The 22,874-nt window shown below is 41.3% G+C and overlaps 1 protein-coding gene across 1 annotated transcript in view; it reads left to right on the top strand.

The window, feature by feature from the left end:
- The window catches only part of Parp4 (poly (ADP-ribose) polymerase family, member 4), a 114,109-nt gene that overhangs the window by 42,281 nt on the left and 48,954 nt on the right, over positions 1 to 22,874 (top strand). Inside the window, exons 13-23 of the mRNA XM_013010523.1 lie at positions 1,261 to 1,444; positions 2,437 to 2,593; positions 5,501 to 5,625; positions 6,479 to 6,610; positions 7,087 to 7,173; positions 11,065 to 11,229; positions 12,286 to 12,332; positions 12,806 to 12,884; positions 16,562 to 16,699; positions 19,007 to 19,202; positions 21,768 to 21,835. Coding sequence (XP_012865977.1) covers positions 1,261 to 1,444; positions 2,437 to 2,593; positions 5,501 to 5,625; positions 6,479 to 6,610; positions 7,087 to 7,173; positions 11,065 to 11,229; positions 12,286 to 12,332; positions 12,806 to 12,884; positions 16,562 to 16,699; positions 19,007 to 19,202; positions 21,768 to 21,835 — 1,378 coding nt within the window. The remainder of the gene's footprint in view (positions 1 to 1,260; positions 1,445 to 2,436; positions 2,594 to 5,500; positions 5,626 to 6,478; positions 6,611 to 7,086; positions 7,174 to 11,064; positions 11,230 to 12,285; positions 12,333 to 12,805; positions 12,885 to 16,561; positions 16,700 to 19,006; positions 19,203 to 21,767; positions 21,836 to 22,874) is intronic.

The following is a 22,874-nucleotide window of genomic DNA, read 5'->3' as shown; positions in this document are numbered from 1 at the left end:
AAAATATTATTTTTAACTACTACCAGGGCTTGAATTCAAGACTTTGTGCTCACCTTTGGCTTTCTTGCTCAAGGCTGGCACTCTACCACTTGAGCCACCTCTACTTCTGGCACTTGCTTGTTAATTGGAAATAAGAGTCTCATGGACTTTGCTGCCCAGGTTATTTTTGAATCTGGATCTTCAGATCTCAGCCTCCAGAGTAACTAGCAGTACAGATGTGAGTCACCAGCACCTGCCAGTTGACGTTTTTGGGGTTTTTTTGTGTGTTTTTTTAGGGCAAGTCTCAGAGCTAGGGATGCAGCTTAGTAGTACAGCACTTGTCTAGCATTTGCAACACCCTAGATTACATCCCCAGCACCACAAGTAAAAAGGCCTCAGCTTCTTTAAAAACAAAAAGTTCATCTCCTACAGAGTGAAATGAATCTGGGCTCCTCCAGCAACACTGCTGTTTTGGGCTTGATTGTTTTTGTTTGTTTGTATGTTTGTTTTTAATACAGAAGTGTGTCTCAAAGCTGTTGTCTCCAAAAGCATATCCTGGCCTTTCCTCCTCACAGCTAGATTCACCTTATTGAATGTGCAGATTCCCAAAGAAGGAAACTGAATCAGTTTCTCCATTGGGCAGCATTTGAAATGTTTATTACTCCATTTGGATTTCAAGAATGAGAATACAATGTCTTTCTTTTCTGAACAATTTATTTTATTTTTTATTGTTATTATAAAGATGATGTACAGAGGGGTTGCAGTACATATACTTTCTGCATAATTGGATGACAAGTAGGCCCCACGCTGTCCAAGGGTTTTTCTGTGTTTGTTTTTTGTTTTGGTTTTGCCTGGGCTCTGTCCCTGAGATTTTGTTGCTTAAGGCTAGTACTCTATCATTTGTGCTGCAGCTCCAATTCTAGCTTTTGGTGGTTAACTGGAGAAAAGAGTCTCATAGACCTTCCTGCCCCAGCTACCTTTGAACCATAATCCTCAGATCTCAGCCTACTGAGTGGCCAGGATTACAGGTGTAAACTACTGCTGTAATCTATACCCAGAGAAGTGCACTTATATCTTGACTGTGTTTCATCACATGAGATCAGACGTTGAATTTTTCATTTGTGACCTATCAGTGCTCAAAAAGTTTTGAATTTGGGAGCATTTCAGATTTTGGGTCCATATTTTAGGATTAGGGAGTCTTGGCCTGTGTTTCCTATTTATGCAGTGACATTGGATGTAGCTATAAATAACATAAATGTACTTATTTCCATACATGTACAGTACAAGCAGTAAATATTCACACCCAGGAAATACAGATGGCTCCAGATTCCTGCTCATCTGTGATGTAGCCCTCGGAAAGTGTGTGGACTTACTCATGAAGAACTTTTCCTTAACTGAAGCACCACCAGGCTATGACAGTGTGCATGGAGTGTCAAAAACAGCCTCTGTTCCCACAGACTTTGAGGTATTTTTAATATTTAAAAACAAACAAAACAGATAGGTCTGGGTACTAGTGGCTCACTTCTTTTTCTTTCTTTTTTTTTTGGGGGGGGGTTCGGTCATGGGTCCTGAATTCTGGGTCTGGGCACTGTCCCTCAGCTCTTCAGCTCAAGGCTAGCGCTCTACCACTTGAGCCACAGCACCACTTCCGGCTTTTTTCTTTTTACTTATGTGGTGCTGAGGAATCGAATCCAGGGCCTCATGCATGCAAGGCAAGTGCTCTACCACTGAGCCACCTTCCCAGCCCTAGTGGCTCACTTCTGTACTTCTATAATCCTAGCTACTCAAGAGGCTGAGATCTGAGGATTGTGATTCAAAGCCAGCTCAGCAAGAAAGTCCCTGAGATTTTTATCTCCAATAAAACTGCCCCCCAAAAGCCCAAAGTAGATCTCTGGCTCAAGTGGTAGAATGTTAGCCTTGAGCCAAAAGAAGCTCAGGGACAGGGCCCAGACCCTGAGTTTAAGTCCCAGACTGGCAAAACAAAACAAAACAAAAAAAACTGCCAAAACAGGCAAGAAGGGGCTTGAGTGCCCAAAGAACAGGCTCAATCTTTGCTTCTGTTTTTATTAAATCTGCTTTCATTTAAAAACTGTTTTCCTACCAGGGTACTGGTGGCTCATGACTGTTAATCCTATCCACTCAAGAGGCTAAAATCCGAAGATTGGGGTTCAAAGCCAGCTTTAGACAGACAAATTTGAGAGATTCTTATTTCAAATTTAAAAATCTGGAAGTCGAAATATGGCTCCACTTTTTTTTTTGCCTTGAACAAAAAAGCCAAACAAGAGCTTGAAGCCCTGCATTTAAGCATCAGTACTGGTATACAATAATAATGTGTATTTCTTCAGCCTTCATTTGATATGTGTGCAAGTGTTTCTGTGAGAACACTACCCATAAAGACCTGTTGTTCTTATTGTTGTAGCTATTCTTTTACCCCCTATCAATTTCTGTGTGTTCTAGGATGATGAATTTGTTGTATACAAAACCAACCAGATTAAAATGAAATATCTTATTAAATTTCGCATGCCCGGGGACCAAATAAAAGACTTTCATCCACATACTGTTGCAGACTTAGAGAAAATTAAACCTGAGGTTTTAATTTTTTCAGATGTTGAAGGTAAGAATTTTGTTGATGATTTTATGTGGCAATGTTTATAGAACTGTAACATATATTTTTAGTGGAATTTATATTCACATTTGGTAATATCTTGGACCTTATATATAAATATTTCATTTTCTTTATTTTGTATACACAAAAGATTGGGAATGTGGCTTAGTGGTAGAGTGCTCGCCTAGCATGCATGAAGCCCTGGGTTCGATTCCTCAGTACCACATAAATAGAAAAAGCCAGAGGTGGCACTGTGGTTCTAGCCTTGAGTGAAAGAAGCTCAGGGACAGTGCCCAAGCCCTGGGTTCAAGCCCCCCTACTGGCAAAAAAAAAAAAAAACAACCAACAAGATATTTGGTAAAAATTCTATGTCGTGTCATTTGCACATTTGCATGCCTATGAGAAGCTTACTCTTCAGGCATAAGCAATACTAAAATCTATTGTATTGATCCATTATTTATTACTGAAAACAAAATACCTGGATCTAGATATGTTATAAAGAAAAGAAGTTTCACTTTTGGACATCTACTGAGATCATTACAAGTCAGAATGAAGACACTTGCACATCCATGTTTATTGTTAATATAGCCACGTTGTGGAAACAGCCCAGAAACCCTTCAACAGATTGAATGGATCAAGAAAACTTGGTACATATATACAGTGGAATTTTACTTACCTAATATATATATATATATATATATATATAAAATGTTTCATCATTTGCAAGGAAATGGATAGACCTAGTACAAATCATGTTATGTGAGGTAAGCCAGGCTCAGAGAGACAAACAGTGGGTGTTTTCTCTCATATGTGGGAACTAGATCTAAAATACACATAAAATATGCAGGCAATACATGTACACACAAACTGACTAAAGGACAGTATACTTATGGGAGGCATCTATAGGGGTAAGTCCTCTGAGCTACTAAAGTATGGTTTATCAGAAAAAAACGCCAACAAGTGGAAACATTTTTGGGGGTGGGAGGGAAGAAGAGGCACAGGAATGGAGGAAAGGGTGAGCAAATGCAGTTGTTTTCAGTACACAGTATGTTAAAAATGAACTGTGTAAGTTGTATGTAGGGATGGGAGGGGAAATTTTTTTTTGGGGGGGTCCAGTTGTGGGGCCTGAACTCTGGCGCTGTCCCTCAGCTCTTCAGCTCAAGGCTAGTGCTCTACCACTTGAGCCACAGCACCACTTCCGGCTTCTTTCTTTTTGCTTATGTGGTGCTGAGGAATGGAACCCAGGGCCTCATGCATGCAAGGCAAGCGCTCTACCACTGAGTCACCTTCCCAGCCCCGGGAGGGGAAATTTTTTTTTAAAGGCTTTTTTTTTTTTTTTTTTGCTGCTGGTCCTGGGGCTTGAACTCTAGGCTTGGGTGCTCAACACTAGTGCTCTACCACTTGAACCACAGCTTCACTTCTGGCTTTTTATGGTTAATTAGAGATAAGAGTCTTACAGACTCTTCTGCCAGAGCTGGCTTCAAACTGTCATGATGCTTGGATCTCAGCCTCCTGAGTACCTAGAATTACAGGTATAAGCCACTGGCACCCAGCGAAAGAAGTTTCTTTAGCTCACAATTTTGGAGGTTAAAGGGCTAAGAAAGTAGCATCAATTATGCTCTGATGATGACCTCCTGGAAGACAGGATCATAGCAGGAATGGATAATAGAGGGAAAGATCACACCAGGAGACAAAAACCAGAGAAAGGCAGGGCTGGTGAACAGGTCCTACATCTTAAAGGTCTAAACATCATCATTCTGTGGAGTCAGCTTCTAACACATGAAACTTTTGGGGTCAAACCCAGTCCATAGAATCATTTTAAGATATCATAATATAATAGGTGTAGGTAGCTTTAGACTCAGGAAGCTTGGCTTTGCATGCGAACTCTTAGTAGGCTATGCAGTCCTTGGACAAATCACATAATCTGTCTGTACTCCATTTCTCTCAAATGGGAATAAGAACAATACCTGTGTTGTTCTTATCTCCAATAAACCACCAGAAAACTGGAGGTGGCGCTGTGACCCAAATGGTAGAGTGCTAGCCTTGAACTGAAGAGCCAAGGGACAGCTCCCAGACCCAGAGTTCAGGCCCCACAATCGACCAAAAAAAAAAAAAAAAACAAAACTATTTTAAACTAGGCATGAGTGGGTCACACCTATAATCCTAGCTATTCAGAAAGTTGAGATTTGAGTATTATAGTTCAAAGCCAACCTGGGCAGGAAAGTCTGTGTGCTTTTATCCCCAGTTAACCAGGAAAAAACCAGAAGTAGAGCTGTGGCACAACTGGTAAAGCACCAGCTGTAAGCAAAGATGCCAAGTGAAAGGGCCTGAGTAGGGGCTGGGAAGGTGGCTCAGTGGTAGAGTGCTTGCCTTGCATGCATGAGGCCCTGGGTTCAATTCCTCAGCACCACATAAGCAGAAAGAAAAAGGCCGGAAGTGGTGCTGTGGCTCAAGTGGTAGAGCACTAGCCTTGAGCTGAAGAGCTGAGGGACAGCGCCCAGGCCCAGAGTTCAGGCCCCATGACCGGACCCAAAAAAAAAAAAAAACAAGCAAGCAAGCAAACAAACCTTTGCATCAGGTGCCAGATTGCACCTGTAATTCTAGTTCCTCAGGAGGCTGAGATCTGAGGATTCTGATTTGAAGCCAGCCCAATCAGACAAATCTGAAAAACTCTTATCTCCAAGTAATCAAAAAATGGATCTGTGGCTCAGATGGTAGAATGCCAGCCTTGAGCAAAAAAGCCAAGCAAGAAGTTGAGATCCTAAATTCAAACCCAGTATCAGAAAAACAAAATAAGAAATACCACTGCTATTTATTCATATTTTTCTAAAATATATGAAGGGATGGACAAGGAATCGAGATAAAATCATATAGAACACTGTTTTAAAAGCTGATTTTTTTATTTGTAATATGCAGATTACCAGTTGCCAGACAGCAAACATCCCAGTGATGGCAAGGCTGGCCTTCAGGACACTGCTGGGTATCCGGTTCCTCTTGAGGAGGTTCACATCAAGGGAAGAGTGATAGACTTTGTAGCCCAGGTGCGCGCTCTGTAATTTTATGATCTTAACTAGGTGGATATAAATCATAAGTGAGAATTAAATTACAGTTGCATCAACTAAATGAAATTTAAAGGTTAGAATGTTTGATGAATAGTAACCATAGGGAAATTAGTCTGTAAATCTCTGGACAGACACTATTTTCTCAGAATATTTTCCATCCACAATTGGTTGAAATCACACATGTGGACTCCACAGCCACAGATAAGGAAGAGCACTAACTGTAACTTTATTTCTACAGTTCCTTCACTGAGCACATGTCGTGCTTAGGATATTTTCAGTTTGCCATTGGTTTATTAGGGCATGGACCCATCACAAGAGCAAGAACTTCAGTATTCTGGGGATGTCCAGACCATTTAGGAAACCGCAGTATCTTTGGCATGAAAAGTCTTCTCTTCATTCATTCCCAGGACTTCCATGACCTCTACCTCAGTCAGGGCCCTGTGAGCTGCCTAACTCCATAGCTGGGCATTGTATCATGTGCTCTGGACTCTCTGGTGTCTCATTCCTGTAATCCTAACTTCTCTGGAGGCTGAGATCTGAGGATCATGGTTTAAAGTCAGCCTGGGTAGGAAAGTATCTTCAATTAACCTCTAAAAAGCTGGAAGCAGAAGTGTGGCTCAAGTGGTAGAGTACCAGGCTTGAGTAAAAAAGCTAAGGAGCAGCACTCAGACCCTTAATGCAAAAAGGAAGACCCCTAAGGCCAGGGATGAGATATAATAAAAGTTCAGTGAATATAAACTCAATTTACATAATTATTTCCAGTAGTTGTAAATGACCCTGTAAATGTTCTGTGTGGTTTAATCAAGTGTATGGCTTTTTTTTCTTTCTTCAGGTTATTGTTTTTCAGACATACACAAATCAAAGCCAAATGCCCATTGAAGCAAAATATATCTTCCCTTTGGATGACAAAGCAGCTGTGTGTGGCTTTGAGGCATTCATTAATGACAAGCACGTAGTAGGAGAGGTAAGCAAACAAAATGCCTGAGACTGCTCTGTATCTGACATTTACCCAGATCTTCATTATCTTACTTATTGTGGCTATCACATGAGAAATAACCTTATTAAAGAACAAAAATATTCTTTGAGGAACCAACTCACAAGAGGCTTCCAGAGCCAACTTCTGATGGCTCATGTCTATAATCCTAGCTACTTATGAAGCTGAGATTTGAGGTTCACAGTTCAAAGCCAGGCTAGGCAGAAAAGTTTGTGAGACTCTTATCTCCAGGTAGCCAGCAAAGAGCCAGAAGTAGAGGTGTGGCTCAAGTGGTAGAGCGCCAGCCTTAAGAAGAAAAAGCTAAAGGAATAGAGTGTAAGGTCCTGAGTTAAGCCCCAATACTGGCAACAAAAAAAGTTATTTTAAAAATCAATAAACACTTATGACATTTTTATATGAAAGTCTGAAGTTAATCATCTTGTAATCATCTTAATAATCATTTTCAGATCAAAGAAAAGGAAGAAGCCCAGCGAGAATACCGAGAAGCTATCCGCCAAGGCCATGGTGCTTACCTGATGGACCAAGATGCTCCGGTATGGGTGGACACTCATCCAGTAGTAGGCATGCTTATAGGAAGGATATGAAAGTCATATAGAAACAGAGAGAATTTACAATTAGGGGCTTACAAGTTCCCTTGTAAGTAGGGGAAGCCAAGCTACATCCATTTTAGTTTTCTAAATAAAGGAAGAAATGAGGTTGGTATTACACAGTAAAAAGGAAGACCAGTTGTCATTATAGGAACAGATTTCCCAGAAGTGATAAGGAAAACCTTTAGGGTACACTTTCATCTTCTGATACATGCATTAATATATTTCCCTAGAAAATAGTTAATAATATTAGTGCCTAGCGAAAGTGTATGTATAAAACCTGGGATTGGCCAGGCACTAGTGGCTTACACCTGTAACCCTAGCTACTCATGAGGCTGAGATCTGCGGATCCTAATTTAAAGCTAGCCTAGGCAGGCAAATCTGAAAGACTTACACACACACACACACACACACACACACACAATATTATCACATTTATATTAAATAAATTCAAATTGTTATTTGTTCACTTCCGATTACTGGGAACACTTTTTGTTTTTGCAGAGCTGAGGACCAAACTCAGGGTACTTGCCAGACAAGTGCTCCTCAGCCAAGCTAAATCCTCAACAGCTTTTTTTTTTTTTTTTGCCAGTCCTAGGGCTTGAACTCAGGGCCTGGGCACTGTCCTTGAGCTTCTTTTGCTCAAGGCTAGCACTCTACCTCTTGAGCCACCACACCACTTGTGGCCTTTTCTGTTTATGTGATACTTAGGAATCAAACCCAGAATTCATGCATGCTAGGCAAGCACTCTACCATTAAGCCACATTCCCTGCCCCTCAACCCCCGTTTTTTTAATTGAATTTTATTGTAATTTTGAAATGTCTCTTCTCAAAAGGAGTGAAAAGACAAATGTCTATTTTATTAAATTGCAGACTAATAACATCATCTAAATGTTGAGAACATTACACATATAATATATAGCATATATGCACATTATACATTATGTAGTATTTAATATAGCAATGTTATATATTAAACATACAACATTCTCAAGTAAAATATAATCTATAAACACATACACATAAATATATACTTCAACAAATAATCCCTGACTTTAGGCTGAATTTTCCAATTTCTCAGTGTAAAAACAATATATTTAGTGGAAAGTATACTTCAGATTTGGAATTTTGATATTTTTCCAGCCTAGAAAACTCCTCCTTTCTCTTCCCTTGGCAGCAGCCAAATTCTGCCTTGTGTCTGTTGAGAGTGTAGAAAACAGATAGCTCGCTGCCTTTCCTACACTGTACTAATGTAGGGTCTGGGGCCTAGGAGGGTTCAGCCTAGTCCCCCATGGGGGAGACCACTTTTGTTTCTGTTCTCTCAAGCAGTGGTCACGGGTATTAAAGAAGGTTTTTCTCATTCTACTGCCTCTTCCCCAGTAGCCATGGTAGCAAAGGGATTTTCAGGTTTTTGCTTCATGTGGAAAAAGGATCCAGAGAAGAGGGTGGGTTCATACCTGTCCCTAGCAGTAACCAGCCCCTAGCCCTGTGGCTTTCTTTGGTCGCCTGGCCTGCTCTGGCCTTTTTAATGGACCCAGTAGAAAACAGGATAGAAATCTGTGAGAATATGTCGACTCCACTTGGGTCAGGAGCTCCCAATTATTCTATATGAATAAGCCTGTCAGAATTCACATGGTTTGTGTGTCCCAGCTGTCCTCAGAGAGGCTTGCTAGTCTTTAGAATTCAGTTCACTTGACTGGTTCAAGATAAGTTACAATTTTGTAGATTATATTCTATCATGAAAATGACATCATCTTGCAAGTACCTTTATCCAACCTGTAAACAGGAATGATAGCTTACTATTTAAGTGGCAGCCTCTTAAATGGCCCCTGGGCTTTTATGCATACATTTTCTTTATAGTTGGTATTGTTAACTCTAAAATTCAGGGCTCCTTTATTGACAGATTGACCCCCTTGATGTCAAAAGTGGTGATTTAGAGGGGCACCATGGCCCACACCTATAATCCTAGCTACTCAGGAGGCTGAGATCTGAAAATCAAGGTTCAATGCCCACCCAGGTAGACAAATCTGAAGACTCTTATTTTGAAATAACCAGCAAAAAGCCAGAGGTGGAGGTGTGGCTCAGGTGGTAGAATACAAGTTGTGAGCAAAGAAAAAGCTGAGGGAGAATGTGAGGCCTGAGTTCAAGCAGCAGTACTGGAATTTTAAAAGTAATGACTTAACTCTTACTCCTACATTAATCATTAATCTTCCATATGCCTATCTAAATATACTGAATTTTTATAGTACATGCTCAACTGGAAGTGTAAATGGAGTTGGAGATGTTAAAAGGATCTCTCTGATGGTATTAGAAAAAAAATACATCTAATGTTTCTTTTGTCCTGCCCTAGCTAGATATAAAGTAGCCATCTCTATGGTGATTATCAATATCCTACTCAAATAAAATTAAATGTTCTGAAGTACAAGTTGTCAAGTCGAAAACGAACTTTACAACTTGGGGGGGAGGATTGGGGGGGAAGGAGGATGGGAAGGGATGGGAAGGGTAAACAAAGGAGGAGGCAACAATGCCCATGTAATTGTAACCCCTCTGTACGGTATTTTCACAATAAAAAAAAATTTTAAAAATTAAATGTTCTATGTGTATGCCAGTTCTGGGGCTTGAACTTAGGTCTCCTACTCTTGCATGGCTTTTCCACTCAAGGTTGACAACTGTAGGACTTGAGCCACACCTCCACTTCAAGCTTTTTTGCTAGTTAATTGGAGATAAGAGTTTCACAGACTTTTATACCTGGGCGGGCTTTAACTACAATCCTCAATCTCAGTCTCCTGAGTAGCTTGGATAATAGGCATGAGCCACCATGATTGGGGAAAATGAATATTTTTCTAAGAAAACAATTATATTTTGTAATTGTTTTATGTATTTAGAAATAAATTACTTATTAACTTAGGAATATCTATATATGTATGTGTGTGTGTGTGTGTGTGTGTGTGTGTGTGTGTGTGTGTGTGTGTGTGTATGTCTCCATCCAGTCAATGGTGGCCCACATATGTAATCCTAGCTACTCAGGAGGTTGACATCTGTTGAATAAAGCTCAAAGCCAGCCCAGGCAGGAAAGTCTGTGAGACTCATACTTCCAATTGACTACTAAAAAATCCAGAAGTGCAGCTGTGGCTCAAATGGTAGAGTGCTAGCCTTGAGCAAAAAAAGCTCAGAAACAATGCCCAGGCCCTGAGTTCAAGCCCAAGACTGGCACAAAAATATTTTTTTCTAATAAAATAATTACAATAGGGTGAGAAGTCTAAGTAAACGCCATGCTTAGAAATAAGTTGCTGGAGCTAGGAAGGTGGCTCAGTGGTCGAGTGCTTGCCTTGCATGCATGAGGCCCTGGGTTCAATTCCTCAGCACCACATAAGCAGAAAAAGCCAGAAGTGGAGCTGTGGCTCAAGTGGTAGAGCGCTAGTCTTGAGCTGAAGAGCTGAGAGACAGCACCCAGGCCCAGAGTTCAGCCCCAATGACAGAGAGAAAGAGAAAGAGAGAGAGAGAGAAGAAGAAGAAGAAAGTTGCTTTAGCTCTGGAGTCAATTGGATCATAGTCCCAAGGGCCCTCTTCTTCTCTGGCTTCCAGAAATGTCTCCTTGTCCCCACCACTGGTGAATAGTCCCAAGGATTTTTGAACCACCAATGTATCTTCTAGGCTCTGTAATTACCATTTTCTGGAGAAGAATTTGGCAGATTGAAATTCAAGTTGTTTTTTTTTTAAAAAAAGAAATTCAAGCCCTTTAATATGAGGGAATAGTTTCCATAAAATGGCAATACCTTTGAGTTGCAGAGTGCCAATGCTTTTGAGTAGCAAATCAAGTCATATGTTTCTGTTTCAGGATGTTTTTACTGTTAGTGTTGGAAACTTACCTCCTAAGGCTAAAGTCCTCATCAAAATTACCTACATCACAGAACTCAGCATCCAAGGCCCTGTTGCTGTGTTCTTCATGCCAGCCACAGTAGCACCCTGGCAACGGGACAAGGCTTTGAATGAAAACCTTCAGGTCAGTGGCTTAACATAACATTTGAAGGGTCATTTGGTGGTGGGGGTAGGGGGAGGTAGAGATTGACCTAGCATGTGGAAAACTGTGAGTTCAATGTCCAGCATCAGACAGACAGAGATCTAAATCTTTTTGGTGTAGAGTGCCAAATGAATGCTTTTTGGACAAATGAAAATATCTCTCACATTTATGCATTTTATTTAATGTTTACAAAAGGAAAAGAATAAAGATACAGGCCGGGCACCAGAACTATGACCATAATCCTGGCTATTCAGGAGGCTGAGATCTAAGGATCATGATTCAAAGCAGGCCTGGACAAACAAATCTTCAAGACTCTTATTTCCAACTAATCAGCCAAAAGCCAGCACTGGAGGCATGGATTAAGTGGTAGTGTCAGCCATGAACAAAAAGCTGTGTAAGAATGTGAAATCAGGAGGTCAAGCCCCAGTACTGGCAAACACACACACACAGAACTTAGAGAAACATGATCATGCTACATTAGTCAAAAGAAGACAATTAAAACTATCCTTAAGCTAGGTACAGTAGGACACATCTATAATCCAAGCATTCGGGTAGGAAGACCAAAACATCAAGGCCCCACTGGGCTACATAACAAGACCTTGAAAAGACAAGAACATTTACTAACAATTTTCAGTTCTGTCACCTGGAGATAACTTCTAGTTAAACTTTAATATATATATATATATATATGTATATATGTATATGTACATATACATATATATATATATATTTATTTCCAGACTTCTTACTTTATATTTATATATGCCAGTTGTGTGTGCTGAGACTTGTATATACACAGAGAGACCCCTATATAGCAATGAAAAATCTATCAAAATGGTCAGAAGTAATCCCTGACATCTGTTGCATTGCACAGTTATTGTCATTTCATGAACAAAAGCTCTGGGTTGCACTGTATGGACAAGGGACCATCTGTTGTATTGCTGCTATCCCAGGGTTCTTGCCAAGGTCACCTTCAGGTCAGTCCCCACTGTGAAGCTTAATGGAAATGCAGTTATATACATATTTTTCTCTTAACAGGATACAGTAGAAAAGGTCAATATAAAGGAAATAGGAGCAAAGCAAAGGTCAGTATCTAAAATATTAAACTTGCCAGGTCATTCAATGGATATTAGCTTCATAAATTGTTATTTAAAATTATTTGAAGGAAGCAAGATGCTGGTAAATCACACCTGCAATCAAAGCCGATCTAGGCATAAAACATATTTCCAATAAACCAGCAAAAAGCTGGAAGTAAGCATGGCTTAGTTGTAGAGTGCCAGCCTTGAGGGAAAAAGACAAGGAAGAGTACAAGGCTCTGAGATCAAGCCACAGTACCAGCACAACATAAATAAATAAATGACAGTAAATAAATATTTAAATAAATGAACTAGAATAAAATAATCTGAAGGGTTGGGTGGTTAATTCTGGGAGAGTGCTTGTCTAGTATGCATGAAGCCCTGGGTTTAAACTCAACACCACAAAACAAAACAATTATTTAAAACAACTTCAAAAAGCATTTTAAGATATACTAAGACAGTCTTCTCTTCATTTCTGGTAGCTTCTCCTTGACCCTGTCCATTGAAATGCCATATGTGATACAGTTCATTTCCAGTGATACACATAAACTGAAACAAAAGGTCAGTGAATCTGTTTTCTGAAGCAAAAAACCGCCTTTGTGTACCTTATGAATGGTAGGTATTATCCTTGCTTGTCTCTGAAAATGTTTTCTCTTGTTTCCTTTGTCATATTACCTCCCATTGGCTTTTTTTTCTTTTCCTTTTTCTTTTCTTTTTTTTTTTTTCGGTGTGGTACTTAATTGGAAATAAGAGTCTCATGGGGCCAGGCGCTGGTGACCACGCCTGTAATCCTAACTATGAAGGAGGCTGAGATCTGAGGGTCATGATTCAAAGCCAGCCCGGGCAGGAAAGTCCATGAGACTCTTATCTCCAATTAACTACCAGAAAACCGGAAGTGGTGCTGTGGCTCAAGTGGTAGAGCGCTTGCCTTGAGCTAAAGAGCCGAGGAATGGTGACCAAGCCCAGAGTTCAAGCCCCACAACCAACCAAAAAAAAAAGCCTCATGGACTTTTGTGCCTGGGTTGGCTTTGAATTGCAGTCCTCAAATATCAGCCTCCTCAATTAACAAAGGTTACAGATTAAGCCCCTGGTGCCAGTTTTGCCTTTCTTTTTTTGTATTTATACATTTGTTTGTTGGTACTGGGGCTTCATGGCACCACATTTTCACTCCCTTATTTTGTTTACAGATGGCACTCTACCACTTGAACCACCCTTCCACTTCCAGCATGTGTGTGTGTGTGTGTGTGTGTGTGTGTGTGTGTGAGTTCTGGGGCTAGAACTCAGAGCCTGGACGCTGTCTTTGAGCTTTTTTGTTCAAGGCCAGTGCTTTACCACTTGAGCTACAGCTGCTCTACAAGTGTGAGGCTCTGGCACTTGGCTTAACCACTTTGGACTTTTTGCTGGTTAATTTAACAATAGGAATCTGGATACTAGTGGCTTATACTTTAATCCTAGATATTCAGGAGGCTGAGATCTGAAGATCATGGTTTGAAGCCAGCTTGGGCAGGAAAGTCTATGAGACTCATCTCCAGTGAACCACTAAAATACCAGATGTGGAGCTATGGCTCATGTGGTAGAGTGCTAGCCTTGAACAAGAAAGCTAAAGGACAGCACTCAGCCTCCTCTGAGCTTAAACCTCAGTACTGGCATGCGCGCATCTGCGAGAGAGAGCACACACACACACACACACGCACACACGCACACACGCACGCACGCGCACAAAGCCTCTTGGATTTGTCTGCCTGAGCTTCTTTTGAACTGTGATTCTCAGATCTCAGCCTCCTGTCTAGCTAGGCATGAGCCATCAGTGCCCAGCTTAAAAAATATTTTGTTTGTTTGCTTGTCTCCATCTTTCAAGTTGGAGGCTTTTCCCAGTGTGTGGTGACCCTGTCTCTTTCCCTTGTAATTCAAACTGAGACTTGAGAAACTCAATTAACAGCTCTGAGTGTTAGTGGAGGGTAAACACAGGCACCTGACAACCATGTCTTTTAATGTTCCATTATGTCTGACACTCCTCAGTCTAAGCTCTTGTTTCCTGAAGTAACAAATGGCTAGTTGGCTCCTTGGGTGTGGAGGCACGTGGGGCCTCTTATACTATAGTCCCTACCCGGCTCACTTGGACCATATTTTTACAGTAACTGGTACCTCCAGAGTGTGAGCTCTCTCCCTTGGCTGCTGCAGGCTAATGCCACCACTGCAGGTAACCATTCTCTCCAGTCACTCACTAGGCACCAGTTCCCTCCATTCTGGCTGAACCACTGTCTGAACCCCCCCCCCCGACCCATCTCTTTATTCCTGGACTCGATATCTTTATGAGCTCACGTCCTTTTTATTGTCTCCCTTATATTGTTGGAAGGCTTAGCATTCTGCTAGGGAGTAGAGATAAACACAGCTTTAACCCATTCAGATGTCCTATATATCAGTTAGCTTTGTCCATATCACAAACTGCAGCAAGCATTTAGCCAAGTGTTAATAACTGTTGCCTGTAATCACAGTACTCTGGAGGCTGAGAGCTGAGGATCACATTCCAAAGCCAGCCCAGGAAGAAAAGTCTGGTGGTGGTGGTTGTTGTTGATGGTAGTGGGACTTGAACTCTGGGCCTGGGTGTGTCCCTGAGCTCTTCAGCTCAAGGCTAGCACTCTACCACTTGAGCCACAGCACCACTTCCGGTTTTCTGGTGGTTTATTGGAGAAGAGTCTCACAGGCTTTCCTGCCTGGGCTGGATTTGAACAGTGATCCTCAACTCTCAGCCTCCTGAGTAGCTAGGATTACAGGCGTGAGCCACCAGCGCCTGGCTCTGTGATGTTTTTATCTCCAATTAACCAGTAAAATGCCAGAAATGGAGCTATGGCTCAAGTGGTTGAGTACCATCCTTGAACAAAAAAAGCCAAGTGCGATCACAAGGCACTATATTCAAGCCCCCAGAACTAGCACCAAAAAATAGGGCAAACATTTGTTATTCTCATGGTTTTGTGGCTTGGCCAGGACAAGATGGCTGAGAAGAATCTTACTCACACACAGTTACTAGGCTGTCAGCTTGAGTGGTGCCTGTGTCCACCTCCCGTCTGCAGATTGACTCAGGGTCATTCACACACTGATGAAACAGACCTAGTACCAAAGAGACAGTGCACACTCCATTGCACAAATACTCTTCAGACTCCTTTTGCATATCTGCCAGTATCTTATTGGCCAATGCAAATTCCATAGTCAGCCCCATTGGCCAATTCAAACAAGGAGAAATAGATGCCATCTCCAGGTAGGAGGAGCTTCCAAGTATAACGAAGAGAGTGGCCATTTTGCAATCTACGCTCTTGCCTTCATTGTTTTAAAGCTTACCATCAACGTTCTCAAAAGTTGTTTTATATTTATGAACATATCTATATCTATGTTACTTACAAATAAAGTATCCTATGATTTTTACTTCATGTTCTATTTATTATTATAGGTTTTAGTTACCTGGTGTGTTTTCTGCCATATCCAGAAGGCTTAACAAAAAAAAATCTGTCATCTTTGGATCCAGAATTAAGATTGTCTTAAACTGGGCAGACACTGGGGCTCACTACTATAATCTTAGCTACTCAGGAGGCTGAGATCTGAGGATTGCGGTTCAAAGCCAGCATAAGGGGCTGGGAAGGTGGCTCAGTGGTAGAGTGCTTGCCTTGCATGCATGAGGCTCTGGGTTCAATTCCTCAGCACCACATAAGCAGAAAAAGCTGGAAGTGGCGCTGTGGCTCAAGTGATAGAGTGCTAGCCTTGAGCTGAAGAGCTGAAGGACAGCACCCAGGCCCAGAGTTCAGGGCCCACAACTGGCAAAAAAACAAAACAAAACAAAATAAAGCCAGCATAAGCAGACAAACCCAGGTGACTCTTATCTTCAATTAACCAGAAAAAAGCTGGAAGAAGAGCTGTGGCTCAAATGGTAGAGTACCAGCTTTGAGTGAAAAAGCCAAGTGAAAGCACAAGCCCCTGAGTTCAAGCTTGTACACACACACACACACATACACACATACACACAATAGTCTTAAGTTTGGATGTTTAAATTAACTTTAGAATTTGATGGTGACCAATATGATTATAGACCTAAAACCAATATTTCATAACTTAGTTGTTATTATGCTATTGCTTTTTTACAGAACTACATAAATTATACAAGGGTTTTGTTTTATTATTTGACAGGTAAGTGCAAATTGACCTATGGTATTATTGTATGATTTACTTTGTCATCTGTTTGTTTGCAGAGCACTGACTGTAAGGCTGTAATTCGCACTGTAGAAGGCAGCTCCTTAGGCAACGATGGATTTTCTCTCCACATCGGTTTGTGTGATGCGTATCTCCCCCGAATGTGGGTTGAAAAACATCCAGAAAAAGAAAGTGAGGTATCCGTCTTCTCACTTAAAAGTAGGGAATACAATTGGAAAAATATTCCACCATAAATAGCTCCTTCATTTTTGAGATGATTGACAGTGTTGAAAAAACTAGTTTACAAAATAAACTCTCACAGTCCCAATATTCTACAGTAATTATGTTTCTATCAAGCACCACCGACTTCTGCGTTTCAGTAAAAACCTCCCTGTGATCTATTCCCCAATACAGATTGTAATTGACCATTTTGTGTGATTGTAACAAAGACTTGCTTCTTAATTTAAAATAAAAACTGAGCCATCACCGGGTGCCAGTGGCTTATGCCTGTAATCCTATTCAGAGAGGCTGAGATATTGAAGACTGTGGTTCAAAACTAGACCCAGCAGGAAAGTCCATGAGTCTCTTATCTCCAATTAACCACCAAAAAGCCAGAAGTGGAGCAGTGAAGTGATAGAGTGCTAACTTTGAGTAAAAAACTCAGGAACAGGGCACAGCCCTGAGGTCAAGCCTCAGGACTGGCACACAGATAAACAAATAAATATTGAAAGGTAAGCCAGGCAGTGGTAGGTCACACTTGCAATCTTAGCTACTTAGGAGGCTGAGATGTATCTCCAATTTATGAGCAAAAAGCTTAAACGTCAGGCGCCGGTGGCTCATGCCTGTAATCCTAGCTACTCAGGAGGCTGAGATCTAGGATCTCGGTTCAAAGCCAGCCCAGGCAGGAAAGTCTGTGAGACTCTTATCTCCAATAAACCACTAGAAAACCGGAAGTGGTGCTGTGGCTCAAGTGGTAGAGTGCTCGCCTTGAGCTGAAGAGCGCAGGGACAGCACCCAAGCCCAGAGTTCAAGTCCCATGACCAACAAAAAAAAAAAAGCCTGAAATAGAGGTATGACTCAATTGGTAGAATGACAGTCTTGAATGAAAAAGATAAGGAAGAATACAAGTAGCTAAGTTCAAGCTCCAGTACTGGCACAAAAACAAAAACAAAAACAAGCTGGGCTGGTGGCTCATGCCTATAATCCTAGCTACTCTGGAGGCTGAGATCTGAGAATCAAGCTTCAAAGCCACCCTGGGCATGAAAGTCCATGAGATTCTATCCCCAGTTAACCACTAAAAAGCCAGAAGTAGGGCTGAAATGCCGTGAACAAAACAGCTGAGGGACAGTGCCAAGCCCTGAGTATAAGCCCCAGTATGGCACAAAAAAAAACAAAAAACGGAAACTTTTGAGACAGTAATTGTACTTTAAGTATTTCTTAATTAATAAGAGTCATATGTGTATTTTGGTGATTATAACAGCATCTATATTCCTTTTGGAATAGTGTAAGACATTGTTTTACAGACAACATTGGTGACCTATGATTTTTTGTATATATTTTTATTGTAAAAATACAGTACAGAGTAATTACAGTTACATGAGTATGGTAATAAGTGCATTTCCTATCGAGCATTGTTACCTCCTCCTTTGTTTTTCCCCTAGCATCCCTTTCCTCCCCACCTCTCCAACTTCTCGCTCCCCACCTCCTGAAGTTGTAAAGTTCATTTTCAACATAGTGTCTCGTAGTGACCTATGATTTTTGTCAGATATGAATTTTAAATTTGTGACCTCTCAGGAGTTTTTGTCCCATATACTTGAATTCCCAGGCATAACATTTTACTGTTTATTTTTACTCCTAGTAGGCCATTTTTTTGTTGTGAAGGAAATCTTATTCATATTTTGTTTTCTTTTGGCAATACTGGCATTTTGAACTCAAGCCTTGCACTGCTAAGCAGGGCATACTTCCCTTTGAGCCACACTCCAACCCTGTTTTTCTTTTATTTGATACAAGATCTAGTTATGTAGTCCAGGTTCATCTCCAACTGTGGAAGAATAAATCCTCTTGCCTCTTCCTTTCTAGAACTGAAATTACAGGAATGTGCCAGCACATCTGACTTCTTTTTGTTTGGGTAGTTCAGAACTTTACAAGTAGATGTTTTCTAGTTCAGCTTGTAAGAAACTCCAATCCCAGGTGGGTACCAGATGCCCACACCTATACTCTTACTTAGGAGATATTTGTTGGGAGAATCACAGCTCAAGGCCAACCTGAGCAGAAAATTTCAAGAGACATTCTCAACCAATAGCTGTGTGTGGTGGTAGCTATCTACCATCCCAGCTATGGAAGGAAGCATAAAACAGGAGGATCATAGTCCAAGCCAGCCTGGACAAAAAGTGAGGACTTATTAAAATAGCCAGAGCAAAAAGAGCTAGAGACATGACTCACGTGCAGGCACTGTCAATGGAACAAAGTGAAAGCTCCATTGCAGCACCTTTTTCTCCTTTCAGGCTTGCATGCTTGTTTTTCAACCTGATCTTGACGCCACCCTCCCAGGCCTACCTGACAAGAATGAAGTGATTATTTGTCTCGACTGCTCCAATTCCATGAGAGGTGTGGCATTCGTGCAAGCCAAACAGATTGCCTTGCATGCACTGTCCTTGGTGGATAAGAAGCAAAAAGTAAACATCATTCAGTTTGGCACGGGTGAGTGCCCTTTGACCCCAGTCCCTTATGGTTCTTCCTGAACATGAGCATGCCCATGACTGTGGGGCCCGGCCTTTTCAGAGTGGGAGGCTGTTTTACATGCAGCTTAAACACAGAACTGTGGACTAGGTTCCCTGAGTCCAGAGCCCAACTATACAACTCACAAGCTCTATGTGTCAACCTTGAGTAGGCTCTCTGAACTTTTGGAGCCCCAGTTTTCTTACCTGCAATTTGAGGGGTAATAGGCCCTACTTTATAGTCCTGTGAGGATAGAGCTGATGGATGCAAAGGATTTAAAATAGAGCTTAGTCCATAACAGGTAAAAAGTAAATACTACTGTTTTTGTTCTTATCAAACCAGACACAAGAACTTAAGCTTGCTGAGTATGAGGATCTAAGGGTAAGGGCATTTGCAATCAATATAGTCATTGAAAACCTATAATTAGCCAGGTGCCAGTTGCTCACACCTGTAATCCTACCTATTTAGGAAACTGAGATCTAGAGGATCATGGTTCAGAAACAGCCCAGTGAGAAAAGTCCATAAGACTCTCCATTTCCAAAATAATCAGCAAAAAGCTGGACTGGAAGTATAGAGAGTTGACAGCCAAGCACTCTGAGTGTGAGGCCCTGAGTTTAAACTCTGGCACTGGAAAAGCTGAGCACTGGTGGCTCATGCCTGTAATCTTTTTTTTTTTTTTGGGGGGGGGAGTCTGGTCATGGGGCCTGAACTCTGGGCCTGGGCACTGTCCCTCAGCTCTTCAGCTCAAGGCTAGTGCTCTACCACTTGATCCACAGTGCCACTTCCGGCTTTTTTCTTTTTGCTTATGTGGTGCTGAGGAATTGAACCCAGGGCCTCAGGCATGCAAGGCAAGCGCTCTACCACTGAGCCACCTTCCTAGCCCCTCATGCCTGTAATCTTAACTATTCAGGAAGCTGAAATCTAAGGAACACAGTTTGAAGCCAGCCTAGGTAGAAAAGTTTATGAGACCCTTTTTTCCAGTTAACAAGCAAAATGCTAGAAGTGAGTGTGATTCAAGTGGTAGAATGCCAGCCTGGAGCAAAAAAGCCAAGGAAGAACTAGAAGCTATGAGTACAATCCCTAATACCAGCACAAAAAGCTGTTGTTGTGGTGGTAGTCAATTTAATTTTACTTTGACTCAAACTTTCTTCCTTCTAATCACAAAAAGGGTTAAAAATAAATAAATAAGACAGGCTGGGAATGTGGCTTAGTGGTAGAGTGCTTGCCTAGCATGCATAAAGCCCTGGGTTCAATTCCGCAGACCTATATAAACAGAAAAAAGCCAGAAATGGTTCTGTGGATCAAGTGGTAAAGTGCTGAGACAGTACCCAGGCCCTGGCAATAAATAAATAAATAAACCTTAGCATTACCCAAAATCAAATCAAACAAACACTATAAGGAAGACTGAGACAGCTTAGTATGAGAGCTCTCACACTGAGCTCTCACACTAAGTGTGAGGGTCCTGGAATAAAGGAGAAGGAAGAGGAGGAGGAGAAAGAAGAGAAGGAGGATCTGTTATCCAGTAGACTCAGGGAGCATCAGGTTAGCACTGTTAGAAGGCAATGCTACCTTCTAGGTGGCGTGAATAGGACTCTTCAGGGACAACAGAAGGGGCAGAGCTCAGGGGATGAAACCCTTTCCCAACAGAGTTAGGTCGGTTCTGGTCAGGGCAGAGATGAAATAAGGATGGGGCTACATGGAGACTTTGCTCTGCCAGGGACCAAGATGATGATGGTAACCCCTCTCCTGTCCTACACCTCTGTTTGCATGGAAGATGTAAGAGACCTATAAATAAAATTTGTATCAGATATTTTGCATAGTATAGTGTATTGTTGGAATTCTCTGTACTTATTGCAGGGATGCTGTGCTGAGTTGTTTATGGTAACTGGGTTTGACTCAGGCCTCCTACTTGCGGGGCTGACACTCTGTTATTTGAGTAACTCCACCATCTGTGCTGAGCTTTTGTTATGTAAATATGATTATACATTGTTTTATTTTCTTTTTTGGTGCCACTCCTGGGGCTTGAACTCATTACCTGGACATTGTCCTTGAGTTTTTTTGTTCAAGGCTAGCAATCTGCCACTTGATTGTAGCTCTACTTCTGGCTTTTTGGTGACTAATTGGAGGCAAGAGATCTCAGCCTCCTGAGTAGCCTAGTATAGGTGAGAGACACTGGTGCTCGACACTCATTGTTTTCTAAAAAGAACAGTATTCATAAAATATACTTTTTTTAATGTTGGCACTTAGGTTTGAACTCAGGGACCTAGCATTCTTGATTTAGCTTTCTTGCTCATGGCTGGTACAGTCTTGCATTTTGCCAGTTAATTGCAGTCTCTCAGATTTTTCTAAACAAGATGACTTTAAATCATGATCCTGATATCTCAATCTCTCCTGAATAGCTAGGATTACAGGAATGAGCTACTAGTGCCATCTATAAGATATTCATGATCATTGCATGCTGAATGGTGGAAAGTAGCATTATTGTTTGTTAGAGGTCAGTTTGGTGAATAGTTAATGGTATTTCCTTATGCCAATCTCATTGCACAGGTTACAAAGAATTATTTTCATATCCTAAATTCATCACAAACAATGAGGTGCCAACAAAGTTCATTATGGTAAGTAAAATACTTCTTCCATCACCTGAGCCTGCATCTATGAAGCTTCAGTTAGCATTGTCCAGGACTAGACTTTTGTATATTGGTGGAGTTGTTTATCACCTTCCATTGCTGTGACATATACCTAAGTTATATCAATTTATTAGATCACAGTTGCAGAGGTTTCAGGTCATAGTTGCAGAGGTTTCAGTCCATTCTGACTTGGTCTTATTGCTTTGGGCCTGCCACAACATAGTACATCATGGTGGGAGCACAAGGAGAAGAAACCTGTTCACCTCATGTCTATGAAGCAGAGAGAGAAAGAAAAGAACCAGGGCACAAATAGCATTAAGGTCACAGTAGGTCACAGATTCTAAAGGAGCACCAAGGATAGTGACCCAAACCTTTGACACAAGAGTCAGTTATCCAAACCATTGTAGTAGACTCATAATAATAATAAAAAGCAGACTCATAATAATAATAAAAAGCATAATATGAAGTCATTTAAAAAATTGGAAATTAAAAAAAAATAAAGAGCAAGTCGCCGGTGGCTCATACCTGTAATCCTAGCTACTGAGGAGGCTGAGATCTGAGGATCGAGGTTCAAAGCCAGTCCAGGCACAGTGGCTCAAGTGGTAGAGTGCTTGCCTTGAGCTGAAGAGCTGAGGGACAGCATTCCAGCCCAGAGTTCAAGCTCCATGACCAACAAAAAAAAAAAAAGAGAAAAATTGTCTCACCATTCTATAAAATTAGCATTTGTGAGCTGTTTTTCTGTTCCTTGATTGTTTTATTTTAAAATATAAGAAGCTGCCAGGCATTGGTGGCTCATACCTGTAATCCTAGCTACTCAGGAGGCTGAGATCTGAGGATCACGGTTCAAAGCCAGCCCGGGCAGGAAAGTCCATGAGACACATCTCCAGTTAACCACCAGAAGACTGGAAGTGGCGCTGTGGCTAAGTGGTAGAGTGCTCACCTTGAGCTGAAGAGCTGTGAGACAGTGCCCAGGGCCAGAGTTCAAGCCCCACAACTGACCAAAAAAGTATAGATATATAATATATAT

This window comes from Dipodomys ordii, unplaced genomic scaffold (assembly GCF_000151885.1).
Source record: "Dipodomys ordii isolate 6190 unplaced genomic scaffold, Dord_2.0 Scaffold1, whole genome shotgun sequence".
NCBI lineage: Eukaryota > Metazoa > Chordata > Mammalia > Rodentia > Heteromyidae > Dipodomys > Dipodomys ordii.
This window is presented reverse-complemented; position numbering and strand designations above follow the sequence as displayed.